This window comes from Mytilus edulis, chromosome 1 (assembly GCF_963676685.1).
Source record: "Mytilus edulis chromosome 1, xbMytEdul2.2, whole genome shotgun sequence".
Taxonomy (NCBI): domain Eukaryota; kingdom Metazoa; phylum Mollusca; class Bivalvia; order Mytilida; family Mytilidae; genus Mytilus; species Mytilus edulis.
In genome coordinates, this window is record NC_092344.1 from 82,503,458 (window position 1) to 82,530,137 (window position 26,680).

The window sequence follows — 26,680 nt, forward strand, 5'->3', positions numbered from 1 at the left end:
CAGACCTAGAAAAATCAAATTGCACGAATTCGCTGTCTATTCGTATCTATATTGATGTTTATAGTGCTCATATGACCATCGGAAGTATTCGTAGGTCAACTTAATAGTTAATTAGAACATCACCGGACATCTAGACTAAAATACAAACGAAACTATGAGACATATTATCGAGCCCATCATATGCGAATTTTTTATTTTATACTTTTTATAATTTGAATAAATTTTTGAATATGTAATAAATCAAATATGAGATTTTGAGTCAAATCGGTCAACATGAATTTGACAGCTAATGATCCTTTAAGAACTATTTTTGTTTACTTATAATATTGTTTTGCCTATTATCTTTAACACTTAAACAGAAAGGCTGAAACTGTAAACCGCAAAAATGATCAGCCAAATAAGACCTACTAAAATGCCATTCGTGACGATAATTAAAGGATAACGTAAGTTGTCCTGTTTTGTGAGAAATCTATAATACTATGGGTAGACTGCACTGTTACTATGCAAAAATGAACAGCAATAAAAGATATACAATTTTATATACAATGTTTTACGTTTCTGTTTATTTGTCTTTAAACTGCACGAAATAAAATAAGTTTAGACACAGACTGTGTTTTGAATCTGAGACTACTTTGTTTATAGTAGTCTCAGTTTGAATGAGTTGAAAAAGGAAAATAATCCCATTAGCATATTAGGATGAGGGCTCCTTAATATATACGACATATAGAGTTTTCGCCATATCTTAAGTTTAGACACAGACTGTGTTTTGAATCTGAGACTACTTTGTTTATAGTAGTCTCAGTTTGAATGAGTTGAAAAAGGAAAATAATCCCATTAGCATATTAGGATGAGGGCTCCTTAATATATACGACATATAGAGTTTTCGCCATATCTTTCCATGTTTTCTTCAGTTTATATTCAGGTCTTTGTGTTTTTGAAGTATATTGATATTTCTGTACATATGTATGAAGATAACTTCAAATGCAAAATATTCTTAGCTTAAAAACGTGTTTGTTTTGAGAAAAATCATCTGAAAAGTGTGATTAAAGGGTGTTTGAAATTTCATGATTTTTTGTGAACAGGGGACACATTTTCGCCGTTTTTACACATCTATTTAAAACCAAATAACTGCAGCTTTAAACAATATTTATCAAATAAATTTCAGTATAGATGAATAGCAAACATTTGAAAGGCGTAAAAAACTTAAATTTAGGGCAATCAGTCAAAGAATTAATAATCAAATCAAATCAAATATTTTATTGTCATATAAACTTTACAGTTTGTGACCAACATATATAAATAATAAATACTTCTTTGAAATCTTTTTTTTTTTCATTCAGGAGATTGGCTGAAAATCGTTGTCCGTTTTTCGGTCCTTTGCGGTAAGTGCCGAAATTTTGTCTCATTTTCAAAAATAATCATATTTGTTATAAAAAATATAATTAATTTACTGGCATATTTCTTCTATTTCAACCATCATATGAAGTTTTTACACCTCAAAATCCTCAAACGGCGAAATTGTGTCCACGGCGAATATGAGCGCCCCACTCTACAATGACAACAAATATTTTATGTATATTCAAATTAGCACGAAGCCGGTGAAATAAGAAATCACAACACTACAAAAATTATCCTCAAAAATGATAAATGGGAGACAACTGTAAGTTCTAAGTCATTTTAAATATGCCAGAGTTTCATCCCTTTGTTAGATTTTATCTGCTATGAAGTTAGGGCCTATAGGGTACAACCGGGGATGTTCGGACACCTTTATAGAAACAGGCTCCGAAAGTGGTTTTCCGTTGTCAGAATGTGTAAATTTTTTTGTCACATTTTTGTGGGCATATTATAGTTATGATTTATTCCTCTTTTGTTATAATATCACTTATCAACAGTTAAAAAAATGCATATCCACGGGTAAAACCACCTGTGGGGAACTTCGGACAGTTTCGGGTATGTTCGGACAATGTTTCGGGTAAGTTCGGACGATAATGACATGGCTATGTCAGCCCGTTGGTTTATAGAATGTTAGGAATTTTAACGATCTTATTATGCTTATATAGTTTTGGAACAATGTGTCAATAGTGTATATCAGTTATCCAGGCAACTAAAATATTATATTGAATATACTAAGCTGCTGCTCTTTGACATCTGACGTGAAATATCATTGGTATTGTTGATGCATTTCGTAATTTTTTACTGAATAATTCCTGTTGTTGGTAGGCACTGGCTACGGTTACATTGAAATGAACCGGACTATTATTAAAATAAAAATATTGTTACATCGAGGACTAATTGCCGGAATGCAGGCATGGTATGGAACTGATTAATTACGGAATAAACAATAAGATTGAGGGGGGAGGATCTTATTCGGGACTCTGGGATCGGGTGTTTTTAAGCTCGGGGATTTCGGGATTGACCATTTCAGGATATCTGTTTTAAATTTATTTAAAGTTGGGATTCCGGGATCAAGACCCCTCCTACCCTCCCTCAATATTTGGGTCAACGATTGGTTGTCTACTCTCAAACAGTGATATATTTAATATATATATATTCATAAATATTTCAGATTTTAAAGTAATTAATGTAATACTGCAGCTTACATATTGACATTAAGCACACTTTTATCGTCAAGAATGTCCAATGTAAACAGTGTACAGTGATATTGGTGGAAGATATTTTTATTTATGTTGTGAACTCCATTACTCAGAAGAGGTGTGTCTACATTGGCAGAATATATACAATGTATTACAGATTACAGTTTATACTGTGTGTTGTTGTTACAGGAAAGACTTCAATGTACGATTGGACTATTATATATATGTATATAAATAAAACCTTTAATGTAACATCTACTATGTTGAATACATTTTTTTAAACTTTGTATTTTCAATGACAGTTCCTACAAATCCAGTAAGCAGTTTTGGAGCATGTTTCTGTCCTGTGCATTTTTTGGTGAACCCACTCCAAGCAGCCAATCTTAAACCATGTGATTGACTGATTTTTGTTGCTTTTACGTCCAGTGGCAAATAAACCATTTGTATAACTGTATAAACATTTTGTCTTGGTATTGTTTAAGTTTCGATTCAAACGCATCTCAGATTTTATATTTTCCACTAAAAACAAATTGTGTAATATGGAAAATCTTCCTTTGGTCCGTTGTTCAAAGTATAATGACAGTAATAACTGTATGTATGCAATTATATACTGGTACTTAGAAGCGAATATTTTTCTCAGTTCTTGACAACAAACAATTGAACTCAGTGGCGAATCCAGAATGTTTGCCTAAGAGGGGGACCACTCCCATCACGCTTCAGTGATTCCCAATATAAACAACCAATATTTTACAAAAAATGGGGGCCCTGGCTAAATCCGCCTCTGGATCTATATTTGTTTTCGCTTTGGCACTACTAAACTGTAGCAGTTACGGTGACCTATAGTTGTTAATGTCTGTGTCATTTTGGTCTTTTGTGGATAGTTGTCTCATTGGCAATCATACCAAATCTTCTTTTTTATATATGTAGTAGCTGTACCTTTCAGAATATCAAAACAATTAATACTATCATCATATTTCATTAATACAAATATTATGATCTAATACATATTCGTTTAGAAACAAAACTATAGGAGGTTCAAGTTTAATAAATATAGCGTGTCTATTTTAGTATGTATTCATCTCCAATATTGTTTGTCGTCATGCATATATATTTATATATATATATGACACTAATACCATTACCATGACTACGATCTGGTTAAAATGATTGATGTGCAAATAAATTTGGAAAAGTCATTCGTTCAGGTATGTAACTGTTAAATTATTTCTTTTTCTCCTTCTTAACCTTTAAGTTGTTACACTTCTCATCCTTCTTTGCTTTCAATTTCTTACACTTATCGTCCTTTTCCTGCTTAGCCTTGCGTTTTTCATTTAGTATTTGTGGACTCGTTAACAGTCTATGGGAAGTTAACCTTCTGCTGTTTTTCTTAGGTGGTTTTGGAATTATAGGCGGCAATTTGAAAATATTCTCCAACTCTGAATTCCATTGAGAAGACCATCCAGTGATATCTTGATGAAGTGATGATTCCACGGTTTCTCCTGCAGTGATTTCCATGTTACCATCATTAAGTGCTGCCAAAATATTTGCAGCATCTAAATCCGATAAGCTTTGTGAGATCATTGGATCATTTGATGTGTTCAAAATAGAATTATTAGGGCTTTCGAAATCAACTGTGTATTCACCATCTTGGCCTTGATTTTCTGCCACTGTATGCACGGAGCTTGGGACCGCTGACCTGTGAATTTCAACAACAACTTCTAAGTTTTGCTGAACATTTTCTGGTTGAGCAATGGGCGTCACATCTGTGGGCAGTGATACAACTGGAATAGGGTTGTTTGGAACACTTTGTATGTTGGCCAAAACCCATTGAAGAGGGTGTTCATCAGTTTTGAATTGGCCATTATTGTTCCGGTCAAATGCATCGGAAGGGCTGAAAGCTTCTTTAGGAATTGCTAAAGGATTCCAGTGAAATATTCCTGTAGATTCAAACCCTGATACTATGTTTACCCTTGTGAAGGCCTTCTCATATGCCTGTCGTATCAATTTCGGGGCTGATTCCTTGTTGACTATGTTGTTGGGGTCAGATGACATGTATTCGGTACATAAGTATCCATATTCCTTCATTAAAGGTCCAAACATTGTTCTGTCAAGAGGACACAAGAAGTGTGTTGTATGTGGTGGAAACGCAAGTACCTCTATCCTGTTTGCAAGGGCTGCTTCCAGAAGTCCCAATGTCTCATGTGAATGATGAGAATCTAAAACTAGAACCTGTGGTCGCTGGGGACCACAGTGTTTTAGAAACACGTTTTTGAACCAATCCTCACCGAGCTCATCGTCCATCCATGCTTTTGCCTGGAAACGCCACTCTGCGTTTTCTGGTCCTTCATGCATGTTGTATGCTCTCAGAGAACGCGATGTTTTACCTTTTGCCACAATGAATGTTGGCATTTTTTCCCCGGCGGCATTGACACAGGGAAGGAGTGTTATATTTTCCCGTGTATTCCCTACACGACCGGGAACTGACTTAGCACCCCTACGCGCTAATACTCCAGCAGGCTGATGTTCTAGATTGATCCCAGTTTCATCCATATTCCATAGGCACTGGCTACGATTACATGGAAATGTAACAATAATAAAAATATTATTGTTACATTGGAGACTAATTGCCGGAATGCAAAGTTGGGTAAGGAACCGATTAATTACGAATGTAACAATAATTATTGAGGCTACGGTTACATTGTGTTATTGTTACATGAAAAACAGCAATTTATGCATGCTAGATTTATTAAATTTAAATCTTTTATAGTTGTGTTGCTTAATTCTTTCACATGTACTAAATATAGTACTTGTAATAATGATAAAAAATACATATCATATCATATCACAAAGCGGCACCACTGGTGTGTGATCATGGTGACGGCTTGGAGTGGTTTCGTCAAAAATGTGTCGGACTTAAACATACTCCAAGATTCACTTACGGGATATGTAGAAACTGTCATTGTAAATAAAAAAAAATAATAGAGAAATTGTATGTAATAATTGTATGTATTGTAAATATAAGATAAATGTCTTCAACTTTTATTATTTAGTACCTATTACAAGTCTCATCGTAGTGACATTACTGGTTTTTCATGTAACAATAAAGCTATGTAACCGTAGCCTCAATAGTTATTGTTACATTCGTAATTAGTCAGGTCCTTACCCAACCATGCATTCCGGCATTTAGTCTCCAATGTAACAATAATATTTTTATTATTGTTACATTTCCATGTAACCGTAGCCAGTGCCTATTCCATATTGATGTAGGGGAAAGTTCTTCTGTTACTGTTTGCAGTTCCTTGAAGTATTTGCCAACAACAGTTGCATTCAGCATTCTTGATCTTACTGTTGAAAGTTTTTCTGGCTTTCGGATTACAACTTCAGGATGTCTGTTTTTAAATCCTTTCCACCAATCTTTTCCAGGAATACCATTCTTAAACGGAGTTTTTAGATCCATTTGTCTGACAAGTGTCCCGACGCGTGCCAACATCTGTCTCTTTGTTATTCCAAAGCCTTTTTCTGATAATGTCAGGACTACCTCCACCATTCTGTTTTCAATTTCAATTGGTATGGTTGGTTTTCTACCAAATTCTAGTGCTATTGGTTTTTTACCTGTTGTTCTGTCGTTTAAACTTGACTTGGGGACACCATAGCGTATTGCTGCCTTTCTAATTGACATTCCACTTCATGTTAGTGTAATGAGAGCCTTTGAGATTGATTTGATACAATAAAATCGTAAAAATGTTGTATATGATTATCTTTATTAAAAAGGCTGTATAAGCGTCAAGTTATCATTTTATAAATGTTTTACACATGTTGTGTACATTAGCAACAAACTAATTTATTTTGACCCGGAAGTAATTGTGGACAACAAGAAATTCTTTCGCGTAATAATTTCTCTTGTACGTATTCGTTAATGTTTCTTATCATACGGATAAAAATAATCAATAAATAGTCAAGATAACGAATACTAAGCACCACACGTTTGTAAAGCTTCCATGACATTTTTTACGCCTGAATAAATTTGCACTTTTTTAATAGCGTATTATTTACATTGTATGCTAACTGGCAAGTGCTTCCAAAAAGTTGCCGAAAGCATGGACGTAGCTTTTGTCGGTGAATGAAACCGGAAAGATGAGGTTAAACACACAGGTAAGTTAAACAGACAATCTCCTTATTTTCAAATAACTTTTTTTACACTTTTAAATGACTTGATACCTTTAAACTTTTTTTTTTAAACTTATTTTCAGCTGATTCGTTCCAGAGCGAAAGGGCCTTTGCAAACTGTTGAATATTTGGATTTATCAAACTCAGGAATAGGTGAGAATAGCTACTAACTTGTATTAATGTATTAATCCAAACACATTAAAGTATGTTTTTGAACTAAAATTCTTTGGGCGCTTAGAATAATTTAAATAGAAGTCATTGAAGTCCTCTTTTACAGCAAAAGCATTTCTTATACATAAGTTATAGTTATACTAATTATGGTCATATCATATGTTTTTGTATGTCATATGAATTCCTACTATGCGTGACTTTTCAATGAAAATTGTGACGTCACAATGCATTCTAATAATAAATTATAATAGTACAAAAACCCATGAGCATCATGAGCATGATCATGATGATGAGACGAGGATACAAGTTTGTTGACTATCTCTGCAAAATTGGATTTCCCCTTTGCACTTGAGTATTGTGATCACTGAATTTTTACAAGTAAGGGGATGCTGAGGTTTCTGCATACATAAAGCATATAGGCGAGTTGTTTTCTGGAAGCTAACAATTAAAAAAAAAAATTCCGCTAAATTTGGACAAATTAAAGAATTTTCTTCAGAAATAAGTACATGTACATCAGTTTTATAATAAAAACTAGCCCTTTATTTAGAATAAACATTATGCATCATTATTTTTTAATTTGAAGTTTCACAAAATGACTTTGAAGATTTAAGAAATTTATTTAAACATTGTTTATACATGTACATGTTTATATGTTATAAGTTTAAAGGAAATATATGTTCCTCAAAATTCATGAAAAAAACATAATTTAAAAATAAGAGCATTTATTAATGGCCTGGTTTTATTTAGAATTATTTAAAATGACTACTGATCTCACTGATGGTTGTAAATCAGGGCTTCCAAAAAATATTTGAGCCAGCCGGACATTTTATATCTGATCTAGATTTTAATCCCTTAAGACTTAGTCACAAAAGGACTTAGTCACAAAAGGCAATTATGGTAATCAGATGGCCATTCCAATGATTGACATTACATTAAAAAAAAAAAACAATTTTAAACTTTACTTTGATATGAATTTGATGTTCTGATGTAAACTGTTAAATAGGCAGTACATCATTGAAAGTGTGCACATCACTGTGCTCACATCTTCCTTAGACTCTTTATTTGTGCAAAATAACATTGTCAAAAACTTTACTTTCGTTTTTAAAATCACATTTTCTAAAACTGGATGTTGACTTGACAATGGTAAAACATGAAACAATAAACAGATACTTAAAATCTGTGTACGTTTACAAAGCACGACTGAGTGAAGAAGCTCTTTCCACATTATTTTTTCAACAAAATACTTGAAATGATAGTTAGATACAGGTATCAATGATAATTTTAGCATTTTTGAAGAAATGTATGATGCATAATTAAATTTCCCACCTGTGCACATGCGCACACATGTTCTACTTCACACAACGTAGTTCTGACGATTTTTCATTCAAAACCATTTTAAATTTTGCATCAAATCATGTTGATAAACTAATGTCTTATAATTTTAATCTTTTTGAATAAATCAATTAGATACAAACCGCTGAAATGTAAGAAAATAATTGTGAATAGACCGATCAATTTATACAATGTCCGTTACTGAAAATAGTTTACCTGTCACCTGAACAGGTAGATTTCAGCTGTCCAACAACTAATTAGCCTTGATTAAAATTAGAAAGTATAAAAGAAGGGGTTGTTTTGATAGTAATTAATCATCATGTCACTTTTATGACCGGAAATGTGTGGATGTTAAAGGCAAAAGGTTGGGTCAAAAAGATCGTGAATTATGTTAAAATGACCGAAAAAGCATTGAAAACTAAAAAGTAGATGACCGTTTTATGCTTTGCCCAGCCGGACTTTTACCGGACATTATACAAATGACCGGAATATATGACCGTTTTGGAAGCCTTGTTGTAAATGTCTTTGTTTGTTTCATTTTCAAACAATAACATATGTCATGAAGTCCTTTATATGCATTAAATTTAATTTGCAACCCAAAACTGAACATTATGACATGCACATGTGTATGATCATGATTAAACATTTCTAATGTACATGATAAAAAATACTATCTCATCCCAAACCCCTCAAATTCACACAATACAGATATGTATGTTTGAATTTAATTAAAAAGCAAAGGTAGTTGTTTAGATATATATGAAGAATTATAGATTCAAACAATACATGTACATATTTGTACATTGCACTTGTAAACTCCATACAGAAAGACAATGATTAATGAAATTCTACCAATATTGATAGAAAAGGAAAACAAAACAAGCAAGACAATCAGATTACATTGAATAATAGTTTTGTACTTTTGTGATTCTTACTTTTAAGCAGATTATTAATTTTTGCATATTTTTTTTTCAGAAACAATAGAAAAATTAAACAGCTGTGCCAAACTTCATACCTTAAATCTACGAGGAAATGCTTTATATGAAGTGGTTAACTTAGAATCTTGTCAGCAATTATGGAATATTGATCTAAGTAATAATGAGGTAGGAAAATACATAAAATGTAACAAAACAAATGTACATATTACACAAAATTCAGAATAAACGCAATTTTAGAGTTTGAATAGAATGATTAAAAAAGATTGATTAAAGAGATTAATTGAACTTGGAATTATTTTTAATTATGGAATTTGGATAATTTCTTGTGCTTGAAATTTTTAATAAATTCCATTTTTATTTTGTACTTCAATGTTCTGTGCTGCGCACAACACTTTCTATTAAAAAGAAAATAGTACATTTTCAATAGACAACTTACAAGTTTTTTAGTGAACATCATTCGTGCGTTTAGGGGCATCGTCACTTCCATTCCAATGGTGAGCGAGTGTTTGGGAAATTATAATATTATATTGCACAAATCATTCGGCAAATTAAATTCTCATAATTGACAATCAGCACTGCTGTCATTAGGGAAATGTGATTAAGTACTTACAAAACAAATATTATTTCTGGTTTATCCTGCACGATGACGATCACTAAGACGCTTGATGAACGTTGATAGTGCAGGGATACAGGTGACCCCCTTTATCTGAAAAATGACGTCACAAAGGCGCGCATAATTGAAGAGTTTTTTCCGGTGACGGATGAACTGGAAAGTGGTCTATTGAATGCACTGTGCACAACACTATCTATACAAAATTCATATATGGAAAGTGTTATGAACTGCTTAAAACATTAATACCAAATAAACATGGAATTTATTAAAAAATTGAAGTACAAGAAATACTGCAAATTCCATAGTTAAAAATAATTCCAAGTTCAAATAATAGACTGTTAAGAGTTTTCTTGTACATCATGTACATTAATAATAGTTTTTATGTTAATTTCTTTCATTCAATCCTCAAATTGACAATGAATTGGGAGATTTTTATTAATTTTATTTAAAGTTATTACATTTTAAAAGTATACAAGCTTTAAGCATGTTAAGGTACAAAAGTGAATTATCCATGACAGTACATGTACATTCCCTAGTGTTTAGTTCAATGGCACTGTAGTCATCATAACCATTATGCTGTGCATGTTCATAGTTTAAACTCAGTAGTCAATGATATGTTGTAGATGTACCAATCTGATAGTTTTCATTTTTTAACTTGTTGATGATATACATATAAAAGTGAGAAGGCTATTGATGCTTTTTTTCATGATACATTGTATATGATAATGATTCATGACATACACTACAGCTCGGGTGGATTTTGCTTTGTCCACCCGTCCACAGTGGGAGTGGGCACTGGGTGGGCAAAATTTCTAGCTTGTCCACTCTGCCCACCCATAGGAGTGGGCATGTAATTTCTATTGTTTTATCAAAAGACTTGCAAGTACAATCAATTGAAAAAAGCAGATAAGCATTTGAAATCAATATTTTTACAAAAAAAAGAAATTATAGCTGGAGTGGGCACGGGTGGACTGTCCACGGTGGGCCGGTGGAAAAAGCAAAATCCACCGGGCTGTTGTGTACATTAAAAACAGCAGCAAAATAGTATGAAAATAGAATGTAGGAAAGTTTTTCCAAGATATAATAGCAAGAAAGTACTTCCAAGTCGCATACATGACATACTTATCATTTCATTTTATAATCTGAAATCTTCATGTATCACGTGCACAGTATATATTTAAAATTAATAAAACAAATACATTTTTATCAACTTGTTATTTTTTGCAGTTGAAGAGCTTAGATGGGTTATCAAAATTTGTCGCTCTTGGAAACTTGAATTTGTCAAATAATGACTTGACATGGCATGAACTTGGAAAAATCAGACATTTACACATCCTCAATCTCAGTTTCCATGGAAATCGTCAGCTCGAGAAAGATCCTTATTGTAAGTATTGGTTGTTATAGAAATTAAGATAAAATAGATTTTGTGTTACATGTACATGCACATGAAAAGTACCAGAATGCAAGACATGTTACTTTTCTGGTGGCACCAAAAATTGTTTGTTGACTTGATAGGAACTACTTGTGATTGATCAGTGATATTTTCTATAAAGTTGCATTACTATCAGACTAGTATCAGAACACCTAATTTTGATGTCATTTTGGAGTGCTGCCCTCAATATCATGGCCCAGCAACTTTGAATTGATTAGCAATGTTGCTGTCCATCAGATTGTCTTTTTTCTGAATTTTCTGTGAGACATATATCTGCCTGAACAGTTTATTTTTCTTACACTTGTTACTACTAAATGAGCTAGCTCCAGTTGCAATAGATTCATGTTAACTTGCTGCACTTGCAATTTGTCGACTACTTCAGTGCCTTATAACAATTGTTTCTTTTCAAATCTGTTTAGAATATTGTTTACAACATGCATAGGTCACATGTGAACTTTAAGCATAGAGCCACAACTTCTTGCCACACTCAATGTAAAATAGTCTTGCAATCCATTGCTTTATGGGATTATATTTTGTTTTTCAGATCGCATTCATATAGTAGATTGTTTACCTCATGTTTGGATGTTAGATGGAAGATTAATAACAGGTAAGAAGGAAAGATCTTTTGACTATAACAGACACCACTAAAAATATTGGGCATTACATGATTAAAACCGACCAAACCAATCATTTCATGTTCAATTTTTGCTACTTTATGGTTGTGTTGAGACGGTGGGAGGGGGAACTTTGGAACCTGATTTGTGTAATCACTCCTACAGAATTGAATATCTGTAGAAACTGATTATATAAGTATTATTTACCTTGATTGTGACATCACCAAATTTGTACTTGCCATGATCATCATGACTATTGTTCACCCTTTTGGCATCACTTGCGATTATCCCCAGTTTTTAAAGCAATTGCATTTATACTATATCATTATTTAATTTTCTATGTGGTGTTTAAAAGACTGCTGTTTGTCGTTTTTTATTTTTTTGTCATATTATTGACAGTTTATCTTACAATGACACATTTTGTTGTACCTTTGTTTGAATACATGTATATTCTGCCCCTTATTTTGAATGTGTTTCTTAAGGAACTACTAATTATAACAATGGGAGATGTATAAATATTTATCAGAGGTAAACAAATTGGGAATGGTAATTAAGTTATATATGTTGAAGTATGCTTGGATTTCTAAATGCAGCACATATGTACAAGAGACCATCTGGTTTCTGCTTATATGCATCTTTTTTCTGTGTGTTATATAGAAATACACTGAGGCTTACTGAATCACATTCTTTTGTCTGGGCAAGATTAATACATGGCAACATGCTATTGTGCACATTGACACAGAGATAAATAGTTAAATGTCATTCAACTTTGAAGTTAGAAATCCAGTGCACTGTAAAACCTTGTTCAAACTTTTACTGTCATTTAAAAGTACATTTAGAAAGTCGCGGAACCCTCAGGACAATGACATTCTATACTCAATTTTTTTCATGAAAATTACTTTGAAGTTTAGCAAGTATGTCTGGAAATATTTTTTTCCCGATATTAAAGCACCATGCAGACTTTGAATTTCACCCACTTTAGATTACAAAATGGCTCTATGTTTGAATCACTATCATTTAGAAAAATTTGGGAGACCACTTTTTGTCTAGCGTCCACAAATTAAAATCAAAGCATCATGGAAGTGGACTTTAGTTTTGCACTCTGTCCATCAGTCAGTACAGCAGTTTTCCACACTTTTTTGTCCATGTATGAAGATATTGATTTGATATTTGGTATAGCGTTTCATAATGACAAGTTACAGACTTAGTTCAAATTTGGTTCCAGGCTGATGATTTTGTGCAGAGTTATGGTACTTTGACTTTAAAATTTCCCTAAAATAATTGGTTTTCCACTCTTTTTTTTGTCATTCTTGAATGTATTGATTTGATAATTAGTATATAGTTTTATCGTGACAAGTTACAGTTCAAGTTTAAATTTTGTCCCTGTCTGATGATTTTGGATTTAGAAAATTTACTTAAATAATCACTTTCCATACAGTACTTATTTTTTGTCATACTACATTTGTACAAGATATTGATTTGAAAATTGGTGTTTTGTTTCCTCATGAATAGTGACAGATCAAATTTGAATTTTGATCGGCTCTTATTAATTTGTACAGAGTTATGGTCCTTTGACATTAAAAATTCACTTGAATAATTAGTTTTCAAAACTTTTTTCTTCATGCTTGAAGATATTGACTTTTGTTATATAATTTTTCGCCAAGTTATAGAGCAATTTAGAATTTTATTTCAATTCAATGATTTTTATACAACCACAAAAATTGAAAAATTTTTGGTCGTATATTGGTATCACTTTGGCGTCGTCGTCGGCATCGTCATCCGAAGACATTTGGTTTTCACACTCTAACTTTAGTAAAAGTAAATAGAAATCTATGAAATTTAAACACAAGGTTTATGACCATAAAAGGAAGGTTGGGATTGATTTTGGGTGTTTTGGTCCCAACAGTTTAGGAATTAGGGGCCAAAAAGGGCCAAATTAAGAATTTTTCTTGGTTTTCGCTCAATAAGTTTAGTATAAGTAAACAGAAATCTATGAAATTTTAACATAAGGTCTATGACCACAAAAGGAAGGTTGGGAAATCTTTAATTGCACAGTGCAATTGCAAGAAATCTTCAATTGCACAGTATCGGCAATAGCAAGAAATTTTCAACTGCACAGTTTTGCGCAATAGCAAGAAATATTCAATTGCACAGTATTGTCCCGTTTTCAAATTGGTCTTTATTAAAAGGTCCAAAGGGTCAAAATTTAAACTTTGTTTGATTTCAACAAAAATTGAATATATGGGGTTCTTCAATATGCTGAACCTAACCATGTATTTAGATTTTTAATATTTAGGCCCGGTTATCAAATTGGTCCACATTGAGGTCTAAAGGATGTAAAATTGAACTTTATTTGGTTTCATCAAAAATTGAATTCTTTGGGTTCTATGATATGCTGAATCTAACCATGTATTTAGATTTTGGATATTGGACCATAATAGGTAAATATCCAATTTAAAATTTTTAAGTTTTGAAGTTTAAGTTCTTAGACCACATTCATTCTGTGTCAGAAACCTATGTTGTGTCAACTATTTAATCACAATCCAAATTCAGAGCTGTATCAAGCTTAAATGTTGTGTCCATACTTGCCCCAACTGTTCAGGGTTCGACCTCTGCGGTCGTATAAAGCTGCACCCTGCAGAGCATCTGGTTTAACTGGTAGGGGACTATGTATTGCTATGCAATACTCACAGAATGCTTGTTCATTTAAAACAAGTAGTTGGTGTGATGTTATCAGCATTGGCTTTTATCATTTTCCATGGAGGTTATTTGGCCCTGCACCTTCAATCATGGTTCATTGAATTTAAATGTTTTGCATATTCTACATGTTAATATATTACCATTTCAATTTCAACATTTGCCTTTTACTTACAAATAACAAAAAGAGACATATAGATCTCTATGTGAACAGTTTATGATGATATTTCCTTTCCATATAGACCATGTACATGTCTTTGTTAAATTTTTTTTTTATTTATTATATAATTTTTCAAAGCTTTTTATAAGTTCAGAATTTATTTTTTCTACTCTAATTTATATATTTGAATTGACTAGTACAATTTATTCTAATGTTGAGTAAATAATAGTACAAAGGGATCAAATGTGGTTGTCGTCTGCCGAGCATATGAAGTGTAAATATTTACACACCTTTACAATTAGAATGAGATTGTTGAATTGAAAAGAGATACTAAGATACAATACATTCATTAAAGGACTATATATATATATATATATTGGGTGGAATCCAATCTATCGTTTGATAAAACATAAAATAAACAAATCTGTATGATAATCAAGATTCTTTGTATGAAGGGAGGAGGGTTATTTTTAGATCAAAATTTCTTTTGTTCTATAGCAGAAGACAATGATAAAGGAATATATAATATGTATATCATCAAGATATTTAGAAATAGTTTAACCTTTGTAATTTGGTTAATAAATTTTCTGAGTGCTGAAAGCTGTTGAATTTGGTAGTTAAAGAATTAAAAAATTATTTGATAAATGTAGAATGATCAATCCATAGATTTTTCAAAATTTTATAATACAAAGCAGCTACTCAAGAAACAAATTTAAAAAAAAAATCCATTTGCATGTAATTAAGATTAAAACATTCAACACAGAATATGATTTCAATGAAAAATACAATTTCTGAATATTGTTATTGAAATATTGCATTCTATTTGGTTACTTAAGATATTTTACTTTAACAGAATTATTTGTGAAGAAAGGCCAACAACACTGTGGTTTTGGATTATATTGATTTCTTTATCAACACTAGGTTTAAAATTCTAAACATATTGCATGGATATCTGAAAAGGATTTTCTATGTTATGCCATGCTGAGTTACATATTCTATACATAAATTAATTCAAAACACCAGAGTTATTGATTATGCTGTTTTATTCACACACACAAATCTTATTTCAATATTGTAAAATCTGACAGTATTAACTTCTGGTTCTGACATATTACGGATCAGTCTTTCATTTCTTCTTCACTTCTTCTTTTGGCATGTGTCTTTTTTGGATAAGGAATTTTTATTTCGGGGCTCCAATTTGAAATTCTAACAGTATAACAAATATTTCAAAGAAAATCGGTCCATTAATCACAGTACATTGTTCTACCATGTCAAAATTACCACTCTTTGAGGTCATCTTATTTTTAAAATATTTAGATTTGAGGAATATTATTTTTGATAAAAGTTTTTTTTTTCAAATTTTTTATTGGTGAACATAATTATCTTAATGTTATGTGGACATTTTTGTTCATCTATGCAAATATGTCTAATATGTTTCATTGACATCCTATTGAACAATTTTTACATTTTTACACTTGATTAACCATAATTCATCTTTGTAATGCTATAAAAATCAGAGTCAGATTTAGGTGGGGGCAGGAGGCCTGGGCTTCTCCTTTTTGGGAAAAAAATTGGTTGCTTATATAGGGAATCACTGAAGCGTGACTGGAGTGGGCCCCCTCTTAGGCAGTCAGTGGGCCCCCACTTATGAAAATTTCTAGATCTGCCACTGAAAATTAGATGCCAATTCCAATGAGACTACTTTTCACCAGAAACCAAATGACCTAAATTTACCAAATTTAGACCTAAAATGTACAGTCTTCAACAATGAGAAAACCCTATACAATGATTTACTGCATACTATGATATTTAAAGCTTCAATAATGATAAAAGCAATTCAGCATTGACTATAGTAAACTTTGTGGGAAATAAAGGTGTGTTTGACCATGGGTTTTTAATTTTATAAGTCAGTTAAGACATTGGGTGTCACAGAGTTATTGTTTGTAATTGTTGTCCAGATCAGTTAATTTCATTTTACCTCAAGGCAGAGGCATTTTCTATTGTACATTGAAGATTATGTTTTCAAAGTGAGAAAAAAAATTTGTAGGAATATTTCCCATCCAATATAAAATTCCAGTTACCATTCAGTCCACTTTATGACATCATTAGCATGTAACTGACAGGACCAAATTACCATTAAAATATGGCTTTTAAATGTGTTATGGAAAAGTTAATGGATTAAGTGAACCTTTCACTGGTTCTTCCTTTAAAACTGTTTACCTGTTTACTCAGAATAAATACTGAAAAACCAGTCAATGTTTTATTAACCTTTTTCAAATTGAAGTACCTAGGTTTCAGTATAGATTGATAAACAATTTATCCATTTCTATTGACTTAAGAGGTTTTGATACAACATTTTATGGCGTATAAACTGAGTGTTTTTCTTCTTATTTAAATAAAGTTATCGATGAAATGATAGATCTCCTTTAGAATTTTATCAGATTGCATACCCTTTTTGTTAGCAGTTTATCAGTCTTCAAAGTTGTTATGTCACAATATGTGTATATTTCAAGGCAATCGAACTAGTTATGGAACAGAGGTTATAATTAAGTAGCTCATTAGGCAACCCTCAACTAAGGTTTAACTGTGTGTTTTGAGAATGTTCCTTTTAATGCCATTTTGTTATGTTTGTATGCTAAAATAAGGTAACTTTGGAATAAGATTAGAATTGACAGGTTAGAGCCTTATGATTGTCAATTCTGCATGATTTTCTTTACCTGACCCTGAATAATGATATACAAATCCCCCGGCTGTCTTATTATACATGTAATAATATTTGTCACACAATTCCATTTACATTGTAAATATATGTAAAGCAATAGGCAACTTTTGAGTTTGATACCTGTCTGTCAAAAACTCTGGTTTTAGTGAACTTCATTTGTGCATTTAGGGGCTTCTGTTCCCATGTTGAGCAATTGGTTGGAAAACTATGATGCTATATTGCACCATTTATTTGGCAAATTGAATTCTTATAATTGACAATAGCACTGCTGTCATTACAGAATTTTGATTAAGTACCTACGGAACAAACATTATTTCTTGTTTATCTTGCACACTGAAGATCACTAAGACCCTTGATGAATGTTAATAGTGAAGGGATACAAGCGATCTCCTCTATCTGGTAAATTCTATTACTGAATAATATTCAATGTTTGATAGAACAACACATTGAATAATTTTTATTTCATTGACTTTTGGTGCGAATAAAGGGAGTAAATTTTTTTATTTTATATTTGAATTATTTTAGTAGGTTTCTCTATATGAATTGGATTTTGAATAAAAAAGCATATTCACTTGAGAAAGTGTTATTCACTTGAGAAAGTGTTATTCACCGCGCTAAACGTCACACGCTTTTACATTCAACGTTATGGTAAAATGTTTCGTGTAAAATTTGTTTTGGTATATAATACATAAAAACAGAATATCATATGGTCATTTCAATATCACATCTGCATCAAAATGAGACACCAATATATAATAGAAAGAGCTCTGGTTGAGGGTTGATACATTGAGCAATTTTGAAAAAGCCATATCATATACACTTTATTATATACCTCAAGTAGTTGTTTTATGTGACATGGTGTCATACAGATTAAGATACAGATTTGCAACTGCTACTGATATCAATATCATCAGGAATAGCTGATACAGCGCAATTACTTTTGACCGTATTACACATGCAATTTATCTGTATTTACTACTAAGTATACATAATAGAACCAATATTTCACATTTGAATTTTTTCTATTGCAGCTGGAGAGCGACTTCAAGTGAAGAATTTCTTCCATGAATCTGCATTAACAGAACATCCCATTGTAAGTTAAAGGAAAACACCAACAAATCCAAAATCTCTGGCGGGAAAAAAAACCCATTTGTACCAGATATATTTTACAATTGTGACATAAATGAAGCCCTATTAAAGAAAGTCATAGAGTACATGTTCAGAGTCTTATCTATCATGATCTGTTCAAAAAGCCTGGATCAGTTAGTGCACCTCTTGACAGGATCTGATGGATTGTATTTAACTGTAAAGAATAATTTATCTATAATGCCATTTATAGCAGTACTCACAGTTATGTAACTATGACCTGATAAGGCCTTAGCTTTTTTTTTTATTAACTTGTGCCTAACTCATCTCGGATCCTTTGATGGAATTCAGTGAGACTTTTTCTACCAAAGTTATTTCATTGGCATAAAGGAAGATAACTCTGATTAAACTAGTTCAAGTTGTTTAAATTAATATGTATCATTGTACTATGTTTGTTAATACAAATTCATATCATAAGAATTAACAAGTTAGCAATCAGTAATTATTTTAAAAAAAATGCATTACACTTGAATTTTATAAAAGTTAAAAGTGTTTAAAGACATCTAGAAACAGAAATTCTAATTAAATATTCTATTAAAGTCATTAAGTTGAAAAACATTAATTGAATGACTGATATATAGAGCAACATACATATATGTATATTAATATTTTCAGAGACACAAATTATCAAAAGACTGGTTCATACCTACAGCAATGAAGAGAATAGACGTGACAGGAATATTTGGTGATAAGGTAACATTTTAATTAAGTTTCATTGAAATGGAATCGTAAAAATTAAATCAGACTAAAAAGTAAATTAAGGAGAATCAGTTGTAGGGGAGATAACTTAACACTTAAATGAAAATTCAATGTCCTGTTGTTACTAGTTTATTTATTATGAAGTTTTAACAGGGTAACTTGTAAGCTATTCACAGGACTAGTTTTTATCTGAACATCTCCATCTGACATATTTCATCTGATCTTGAACTCATTTTCATGGATCATTGTTGAGACATTTCATCATGTACACTCTAGTTCAAACGTCCAATCTATATCTTCAAAATATTAAAAGGGCCTAGGTGGCTGAGTTGTCTAAGTAGTGAATACTGTAATCACTAGCCAGTCAACCCTGGGGTTATGAGTTTGAACCCCGCTCGTGCGGATGCACTCAACTCCAATCTTATTTGACTAGGATTGTCATTTTTATCAAAGGTCATGGTTTTCTCCAGGCACTCCAGCTTCTTCCACCAATAAAAAGTGGCGTTAAAACACCAAAACTCAAACAATAAAAATAATAAAAGGAACAATGCTATGTAAAATCGTTGCTACTCCCTTAAAAAAAAGACAATGAATTAAAAGAAAGAATTATTATACACTATGGAGAATTTTTTTGGAGATACAATTTTGTTGATATCTTGACATTATATACTCTTACATGATAAAAAAATGACTTTTTGTCAAATTATGTGATATATGGGCAATAACATTTACTAGATAGTAAAGTTTATGTTTTTTGACAGTAAGCAGTAAACAAATTTTATATGATTATTTATATTTTAATAAGTTAATAGGTCACAGAATTTTAAAAAAAAAGTTGTTTTGATTGTTATTAAACTTTTCATTTTCATTTTCTAGGCAACTCATGTAATGACAAAATTCCCTGTGAATGGAATGCACAATGTTGGTAAGTACATTGTAGTTATTTGTATATACGAGGTTATACATAAAACATTACTTACCTGACATGCAACAGCAGAAACATTCTGTCTTACTTAAAAAACCAAACTCAATTTTATATATATATATATATATATATATATATACAACTCGTCTAAACATCAACCCAACAATGTTAGATCTGTAAATTTGCTTTCGCAAATTTTTGGTTCTTCCCTCGCTGGGATTCGAACCCATGCTACTGTGATATCGTGACACCAAATCGCCTGCACTGCAGCCGTCCCGCTAGACCACACGACCACCTGGGCTCTCAAAAAAAGAGCTTTCGCTGGCCATGTGTTACCTTTCCACGTCAGTTTTAATCTAGCGGCGTACTACAGTACATGATATATAAGGCATGAAGATGTTATTGTTACAGATCAGCTAAATTATCTATAGTAAAGGATCCTACAAATTAATGTAATATACAGTCACAGAAAATAATTATATTTATAAGTACGTCTGAGTCAGTGACAACTCTACAACAGATGTATCCATCGGATCGCCATCAATGATGGTGATACATGGCTGTGTACATAATGTATATACAACTCGTCTAAACATCAACCCAACAATGTTAGATCTGTAAATTTGCTTTCGCAAATTTTTGGTTCTTCCCTCGCTGGGATTCGAACCCATGCTACTGTGATATCGTGACACCAAATCGCCTGCACTGCAGCCGTCCTGCTAGACCACACGACCACCTGGGCTCTCAAAAAAAGAGCTTTCGCTGGCCATGTGTTACCTTTCCACGTCAGTTTTAATCTAGCGGCGTACTACAGTACATGATATATAAGGCATGAAGATGTTATTGTTACAGATCAGCTAAATTATCTATAGTAAAGGATCCTACAAATTAATGTTGTGGTCTAGCGGGACGGCTGCAGTGCAGGCGATTTGGTGTCACGATATCACAGTAGCATGGGTTCGAATCCCGGCGAGGGAAGAACCAAAAATTTGCGAAAGCAAAGGAGTATGTTCGATAAGGTCCTAAAATGGCCCACTTTTTTAGCGTAAATTTCAAATTCGGATTTATTGACCAATATCACGATAAATTATAGCTAATACATTGACTAGATAGGATATAAGCCATTTTGTTTAAAATTTTACGTTTCTGCGTTTCATTATGACGTCACAAGTTGTACTCATATTGATTTTTCACGAAAAAATCAATGAAAATGGGTAAATTTCCAAAGATTATTTGACAGGAAACATAGAGCGCCTACGTCGACAACAAAGATCTTTTAAAATAATGTTTGAGAAGACATTTAATATGTCTTATTTGAATTTTAAGCTTGTCGACGCCTGCGCTCTATTTTTCCTGGTCCTTTATTTGGTTGAAATCCCGCTGATTTTGTCAAATTTCACCAAAATCCCTTAACTTGACCGTTTTGGAATGTAAAAATCGTTGTGTTAGAATTAAACTTTGACAAAAACAGCTCTGTTTAACTTTTTCACATGTCTTTCAGGCAACCTAAAACAATTATTGTCTTGTAACCATGAACTTTATAATTGGGGCCAAATATGGCACTTACCGAACTTACTCCTTTACAGATCTAACATTGTTGGGTTGATGTTTAGACGAGTTGTATATACATTATGTACACAGCCATGTATCACCATCATTGATGGCGATCCGATGGATACATCTGTTGTAGAGTTGTCACTGACTCAGACGTACTTATATATATATATATGTACGCCGCTAGATTAAAACTGACGAGGAAAGGTAACACACGGCCAGCGAAAGCTCTTTTTTAGAGCCCAGGTGGTCGTGTGGTCTAGCAGGACGGCTGCAGTGCAGGCGATTTGGTGTCACGATATCACAGTAGCATGGGTTCGAATCCCGGCGAGGGAAGAACCACAAATTTGTGAAAGCAAATTTACAGATCTAACATTGTTGGGTTGATGTTTAGACGAGTTATATATATATATATATATATATAGATATATTCCCTGTCTTTGTCAGAAACAATAGACCATTGATGCACTTGCTAATATTTCAGATGTAGAATTATCAACAAGGATGTGCATTTTAAACTTGTCCTTTTCACATTAAAGTGCTTAATGCTGATTAATGATGAAAGAGAATCTGGATATTTTTGTGAACTTGATACTTTTGGTTTAACTAGTTGGTTGAAACACAAAATTAGGAAAAAAGGGAATGAACTTTGTGTGTATTTGAATGGAAATATAAAAAAGGTTTAGATTAATTTTTAATTCCTATAACATACAATATTCATGTAGTTATTAACTTTTTTTTCAGAAACAGACCGGAGAAGATTAAAGTATATTGCCTATAGCTTACAAGAAGATTTACTCATAGAAAAGAAATACACTCACAAGTAAACTATTTTTATAGTCCTATAATTTGAGGGAAATTACTATGGTAATGTTATTAAATATCAGCACAACATTATTCAAAGTTGACTATAGTTAAAAAGTTTTATTATATGTAGACAGAAAAATGTTTTCAAAACTTATCACTTTCAAGTTTAAAAAAGAAGAACTACTTTATGACTCAGTAGTTGGAAACTGGTACCTAACACAACTTCAAACTCCTCCTTTTCACTTAAGTAATATCCACATCACTGCTAATTGAACTGGAAGTTTCTCATGTTGTGTTTAGCTTTTAAGTATACCATTTGAACTGGAAGTTTCTCATGTTGTGTTTAGCTTTTAAGTATACCATTTGAACTGGAAGTTTCTCATGTTGTGTTTAGCTTTTAAGTCTACCATTTGAACTGGAAGTTTCTCATGTTGTGTTTAGCTTTTAAGTATACCATTTGAACTGGAAGTTTCTCATGTGTTTAGCTTTAAAGTATACCATTTGAACTGGTAGTTTCTCATGTTGTGTTTAGCTTTTAAGTCTACCATTTGAACTGGAAGTTTCTCATGTTGTGTTTAGCTTTTAAGTATACCATTTGAACTGGAAGTTTCTCATGTTGTGTTTAGCTTTTAAGTATACCATTTGAACTGGAAGTTTCTCATGTGTTTAGCTTTAAAGTATACCATTTGAACTGGTAGATTATCATGTTGTGTTTAGTTTAAGTATACCATTTGAACTGGTAGTTTCTCATGTTGTGTTTAGCTTTAAGTATACCATTTGAACTGGTAGTTATTCATGTTGTGATTAGCTTTTAAGTATACCATTTGAACTAGAAGTTTCTCATGTTGTGTTTAGCTTTTAAGTATACCATTTGAACTGGAAGTTTCTCATGTTGTGTTTAGCTTTTAAGTATACCATTTGAACTGGAAGTTTCGCATGTTGTGTTTAGCTTTTAAGTATACCATTTGAACTGGAAGTTTCTCATGTGTTTAGCTTTAAAGTATACCATTTGAACTGGAAGTTTTCATGTTGTGTTTAGCTTTTAAGTCTACCATTTGAACTGGAAGTTTCTCATGTTGTGTTTAGCTTTTAAGTATACCATTTGAACTGGAAGTTTCTCATGTTGTGTTTAGCTTTAAGTATACCATTTGAACTGGTAGTTTCTCATGTTGTGTTTAGCTTTAAGTATACCATTTGAACTGGAAGTTTCTCATGTTGTGTTTAGCTTTAAGTATACCATTTGAACTGGGAAGTTTCTCATGTTGTGTTTAGCTTTAAGTATACCATTTGAAGTGAGGTAAAAGATACCAGAGACACTTAAAAAGAGAAAAAAGAAAAAAGTTTTAAAACACTACATAGAAAACATTTAAACATCTTATGTCATATACAGATACAATACAAAAAACTTTATAGAAATGAAGTTACAAGACAAAATTTGAATCTACTTTACTGTCCACTTCAAAAGTTATTTTACTTTTTTAAGAAGTCACAAAATATTGAAGCATTTAAGACACAAAACCTTTGTAGAAATGTAGTTACATAACACAATTTAAATCTGATTTAATTTTTAGACATACTAGTCAAATTATTTTACATTCAGTACTCATGAAATTTTTAGGCATTTAAGGCACATTTTATTAACTGCCCCAGTTAACCAGAACTGCATTTTGTTTTCAGTGATTATCAGATTTTACGGTATCACAAAAGCTTCATGGAAGACATACTGTCTAGTCGACCACAGGACCGTGAAAGATGTAATATGTTGTTAATGTTATTAGTTGTAAGTAGCTTTGTGACATTTATTTTGATTAGACCTTCTAGACCTAGTTTTTTTTTCTTTTAAATTGACCACTGATTAGAAAATAAATTATTAATACAGATTTTGATATTTCCCATAACTAAGAAGTAAGTAAGCAAGTATATCATTTATTATAGTGACATGTGCAGTATATATAATATTACATAATAAGAATACAATAGTTAAATAAATTTACACCCGGCCCTTTGGACCTATAAGTCACTTTAAACCTAATGTTCAAATTTGCATTACGCAATGTGATTGTTGCTTATAAAGAAGTTCCTTTCTTTTACAGAAAAATAAATTTAAATATTTAGCAGTTTGTCTTTGATGAAGTGTCATTAAATTAGCAAATGTTCTATTATCAATAAAATGTCTATCAAGGTTCACTGATTCAAATAATAATTGTCTTAAATTATGGTAAGCTTTACAGTACAATAAGAAATGTTTTTCATCTTCAACAGATCCGTCATAGCAGAAAGTGCAAAATAGTTCATCAGGAGCCTCATTTCTAAATCGTCCAGTTTCAATGTGTAAGGGTAGAATACCACAGCGAAATTGTGCCATAACTGATTGTTCTTGTTTTTTAATGTTCATTTTGACGTAAAGTTCAGTCTCGTACTTCTGTTTAATAGTAATGTAAGTCCTTAATTTGGGGAGAGAAGGGATTTTACCAGTCCAATAGTTTTCACAGTATTCCATAATCTTCGTTTTAAAAAGTTCAATGTTGCATTTATAAATTTACATATTCATAGCAACTGTCCATGTCCACTTTGTAAAAATTTCCTTCATCTGAGAGCTCCACTGGCCCGATTTATTATAGTTTAAAAGAAAAAGCTTTCTCGTTAGTCGTTAGTCTATCATTGTCCATTTTAACTTTAACAAGCCAATTCCATCTTCTAACCATAGAAATCCACCGTCTTAGTTAGCTGTTTAGATAAACTACTGGTGCAAGTCTGTAATCCCAAAAAATATTTAATAGCACGGTTTTGTACAGCTTCAATGGAGTGGTATGTTTTATATCCCCAAACACCTGCACAATAATCAATGACTGGTACAACACACGACTCGAAAAGGGTTTCAAATGTTTTAAATGCAACATCCTTAAAATTGTGAATCTTTGATATCATCCCTCCTAGTGCCCGTCCTCCAGCTTTACCTAATGTTTCTGTGGCAATACTAAAATCCATTTTATCATTGAAAATAATGCCAAGATATTTGTAGTGACTTACATATTGTAAACTGTTTGGTCCAATCTTGAAATTAAAGTTGCTTCGTGGGACATGCTGTTTTCTAAAATGCATGACATTTGATTTTGAACAGTTAACACTAAGTCTCCATCATTGGCACCAACTGTATAACACATCTAAGCAAAGTTGTATATCATTTTCGTTCTCTGTTAGAATAACAATGTCGTCAGCATATAATAGAAGACAGATTTACTCATTATCAAAAGGTATTCCAGTTTCTAGATCTTTAATTTCAGTAGCTAAATTGTTGACAAATAAAGCGAACAATGAAGCCGATAAATTATCCCCTCGGCGGACCCTGTTTGAACACTGGAACCAATTTGTACGTTGATCCATCAACGCAGACACATGATTCTGTGTCAATGTATAAGCTAGAAATAGCATTATACATGTTTCCGTCAATACCGTTTAATTGCAGTTTGTATTGTAATAAATCCCTATCTACATAATCAAATGCTTTTTGCAGGTCCACAAAGGTAGCAAATGTTGATTTCCTATCCTGAATAAAGCAATTCAAAGAAAACACATGATCCTCACATGACCTATCTCTTCTGAAACTGTTTTGTTCATCAACAATTAATCCGTTGTCTTCTAAAAAAAATTTGCACTCGGTTATTTAAAGTAGAACTGTAACATTTCGCAATTACCGAGAGTGAACTAATCCCTCTATAATTCAGTGGAATTCTGGTGTCAATAGCAAAACCTTTCGGAATTGGTCGAATTAGTGCTTTCCTCCATAACGACGGAACTTTTCCTGTGTTGAAACAGAACTGAAATAACACCTGCAATAGTTTAATAATTGGTTCATTTTTAAGCACTTCATTATAAATTCCAGCTATTCCAGGAGATTTTTTCTCTTTCAAATGTAGAACGACTTTTTGTATTTCATCTATATGAATGTCCTGATTCAGTATATCATTTGGTATATACAACGGGTCAAGCATATTATCTTCTAAAAGTCTTTTATGTCATTTTCCTTTTAATGAAATTGATGTGAATTTGTTCGACTGTTCTCCTGATCGGCCATTTAGAACACAAAATTTACTATCATTTAGAAATTC

The 26,680-nt window shown here is 32.1% G+C and overlaps 2 protein-coding genes across 19 annotated transcripts in view; one reads left to right on the top strand and one right to left on the bottom strand.

Annotated features, from left to right (window-relative positions):
* Window positions 1–3,815: 3,815 nt before the first annotated feature.
* On the bottom strand, window positions 3,816–6,273 carry LOC139486865 (uncharacterized). The gene is made up of 2 exons (XM_071271957.1): window positions 5,831–6,273; window positions 3,816–5,160 (listed from the first exon to the last, which is right to left on the bottom strand). Exons 1-2 carry the CDS (start codon window positions 6,271–6,273, stop codon window positions 3,816–3,818), a joined length of 1,788 nt encoding a protein of 595 aa, XP_071128058.1.
* A 161-nt stretch (window positions 6,274–6,434) lies between these two features.
* LOC139491997 (uncharacterized) overlaps window positions 6,435–26,680 on the top strand; it is an 81,163-nt gene continuing 60,917 nt past the window's right edge. For 15 of the 18 annotated variants that reach the window (XM_071280125.1, XM_071280090.1, XM_071280155.1 and 12 more), the window contains exons 1-10: window positions 6,601–6,746; window positions 6,845–6,914; window positions 9,240–9,367; window positions 11,043–11,199; window positions 11,792–11,854; window positions 18,472–18,533; window positions 19,202–19,279; window positions 20,162–20,210; window positions 22,509–22,587; window positions 24,249–24,351. In XM_071280125.1, coding sequence (XP_071136226.1) covers window positions 6,729–6,746; window positions 6,845–6,914; window positions 9,240–9,367; window positions 11,043–11,199; window positions 11,792–11,854; window positions 18,472–18,533; window positions 19,202–19,279; window positions 20,162–20,210; window positions 22,509–22,587; window positions 24,249–24,351 — 807 coding nt within the window. In that variant the 5' untranslated portion in view covers window positions 6,601–6,728. Of the gene's footprint in view, window positions 6,747–6,844; window positions 6,915–9,239; window positions 9,368–11,042; window positions 11,200–11,791; window positions 11,855–18,471; window positions 18,534–19,201; window positions 19,280–20,161; window positions 20,211–22,508; window positions 22,588–24,248; window positions 24,352–26,680 lie in introns of all 18 variants that reach the window. The other 3 variants (XM_071280114.1, XM_071280171.1, XM_071280061.1) reach the window with 1 other exon arrangement.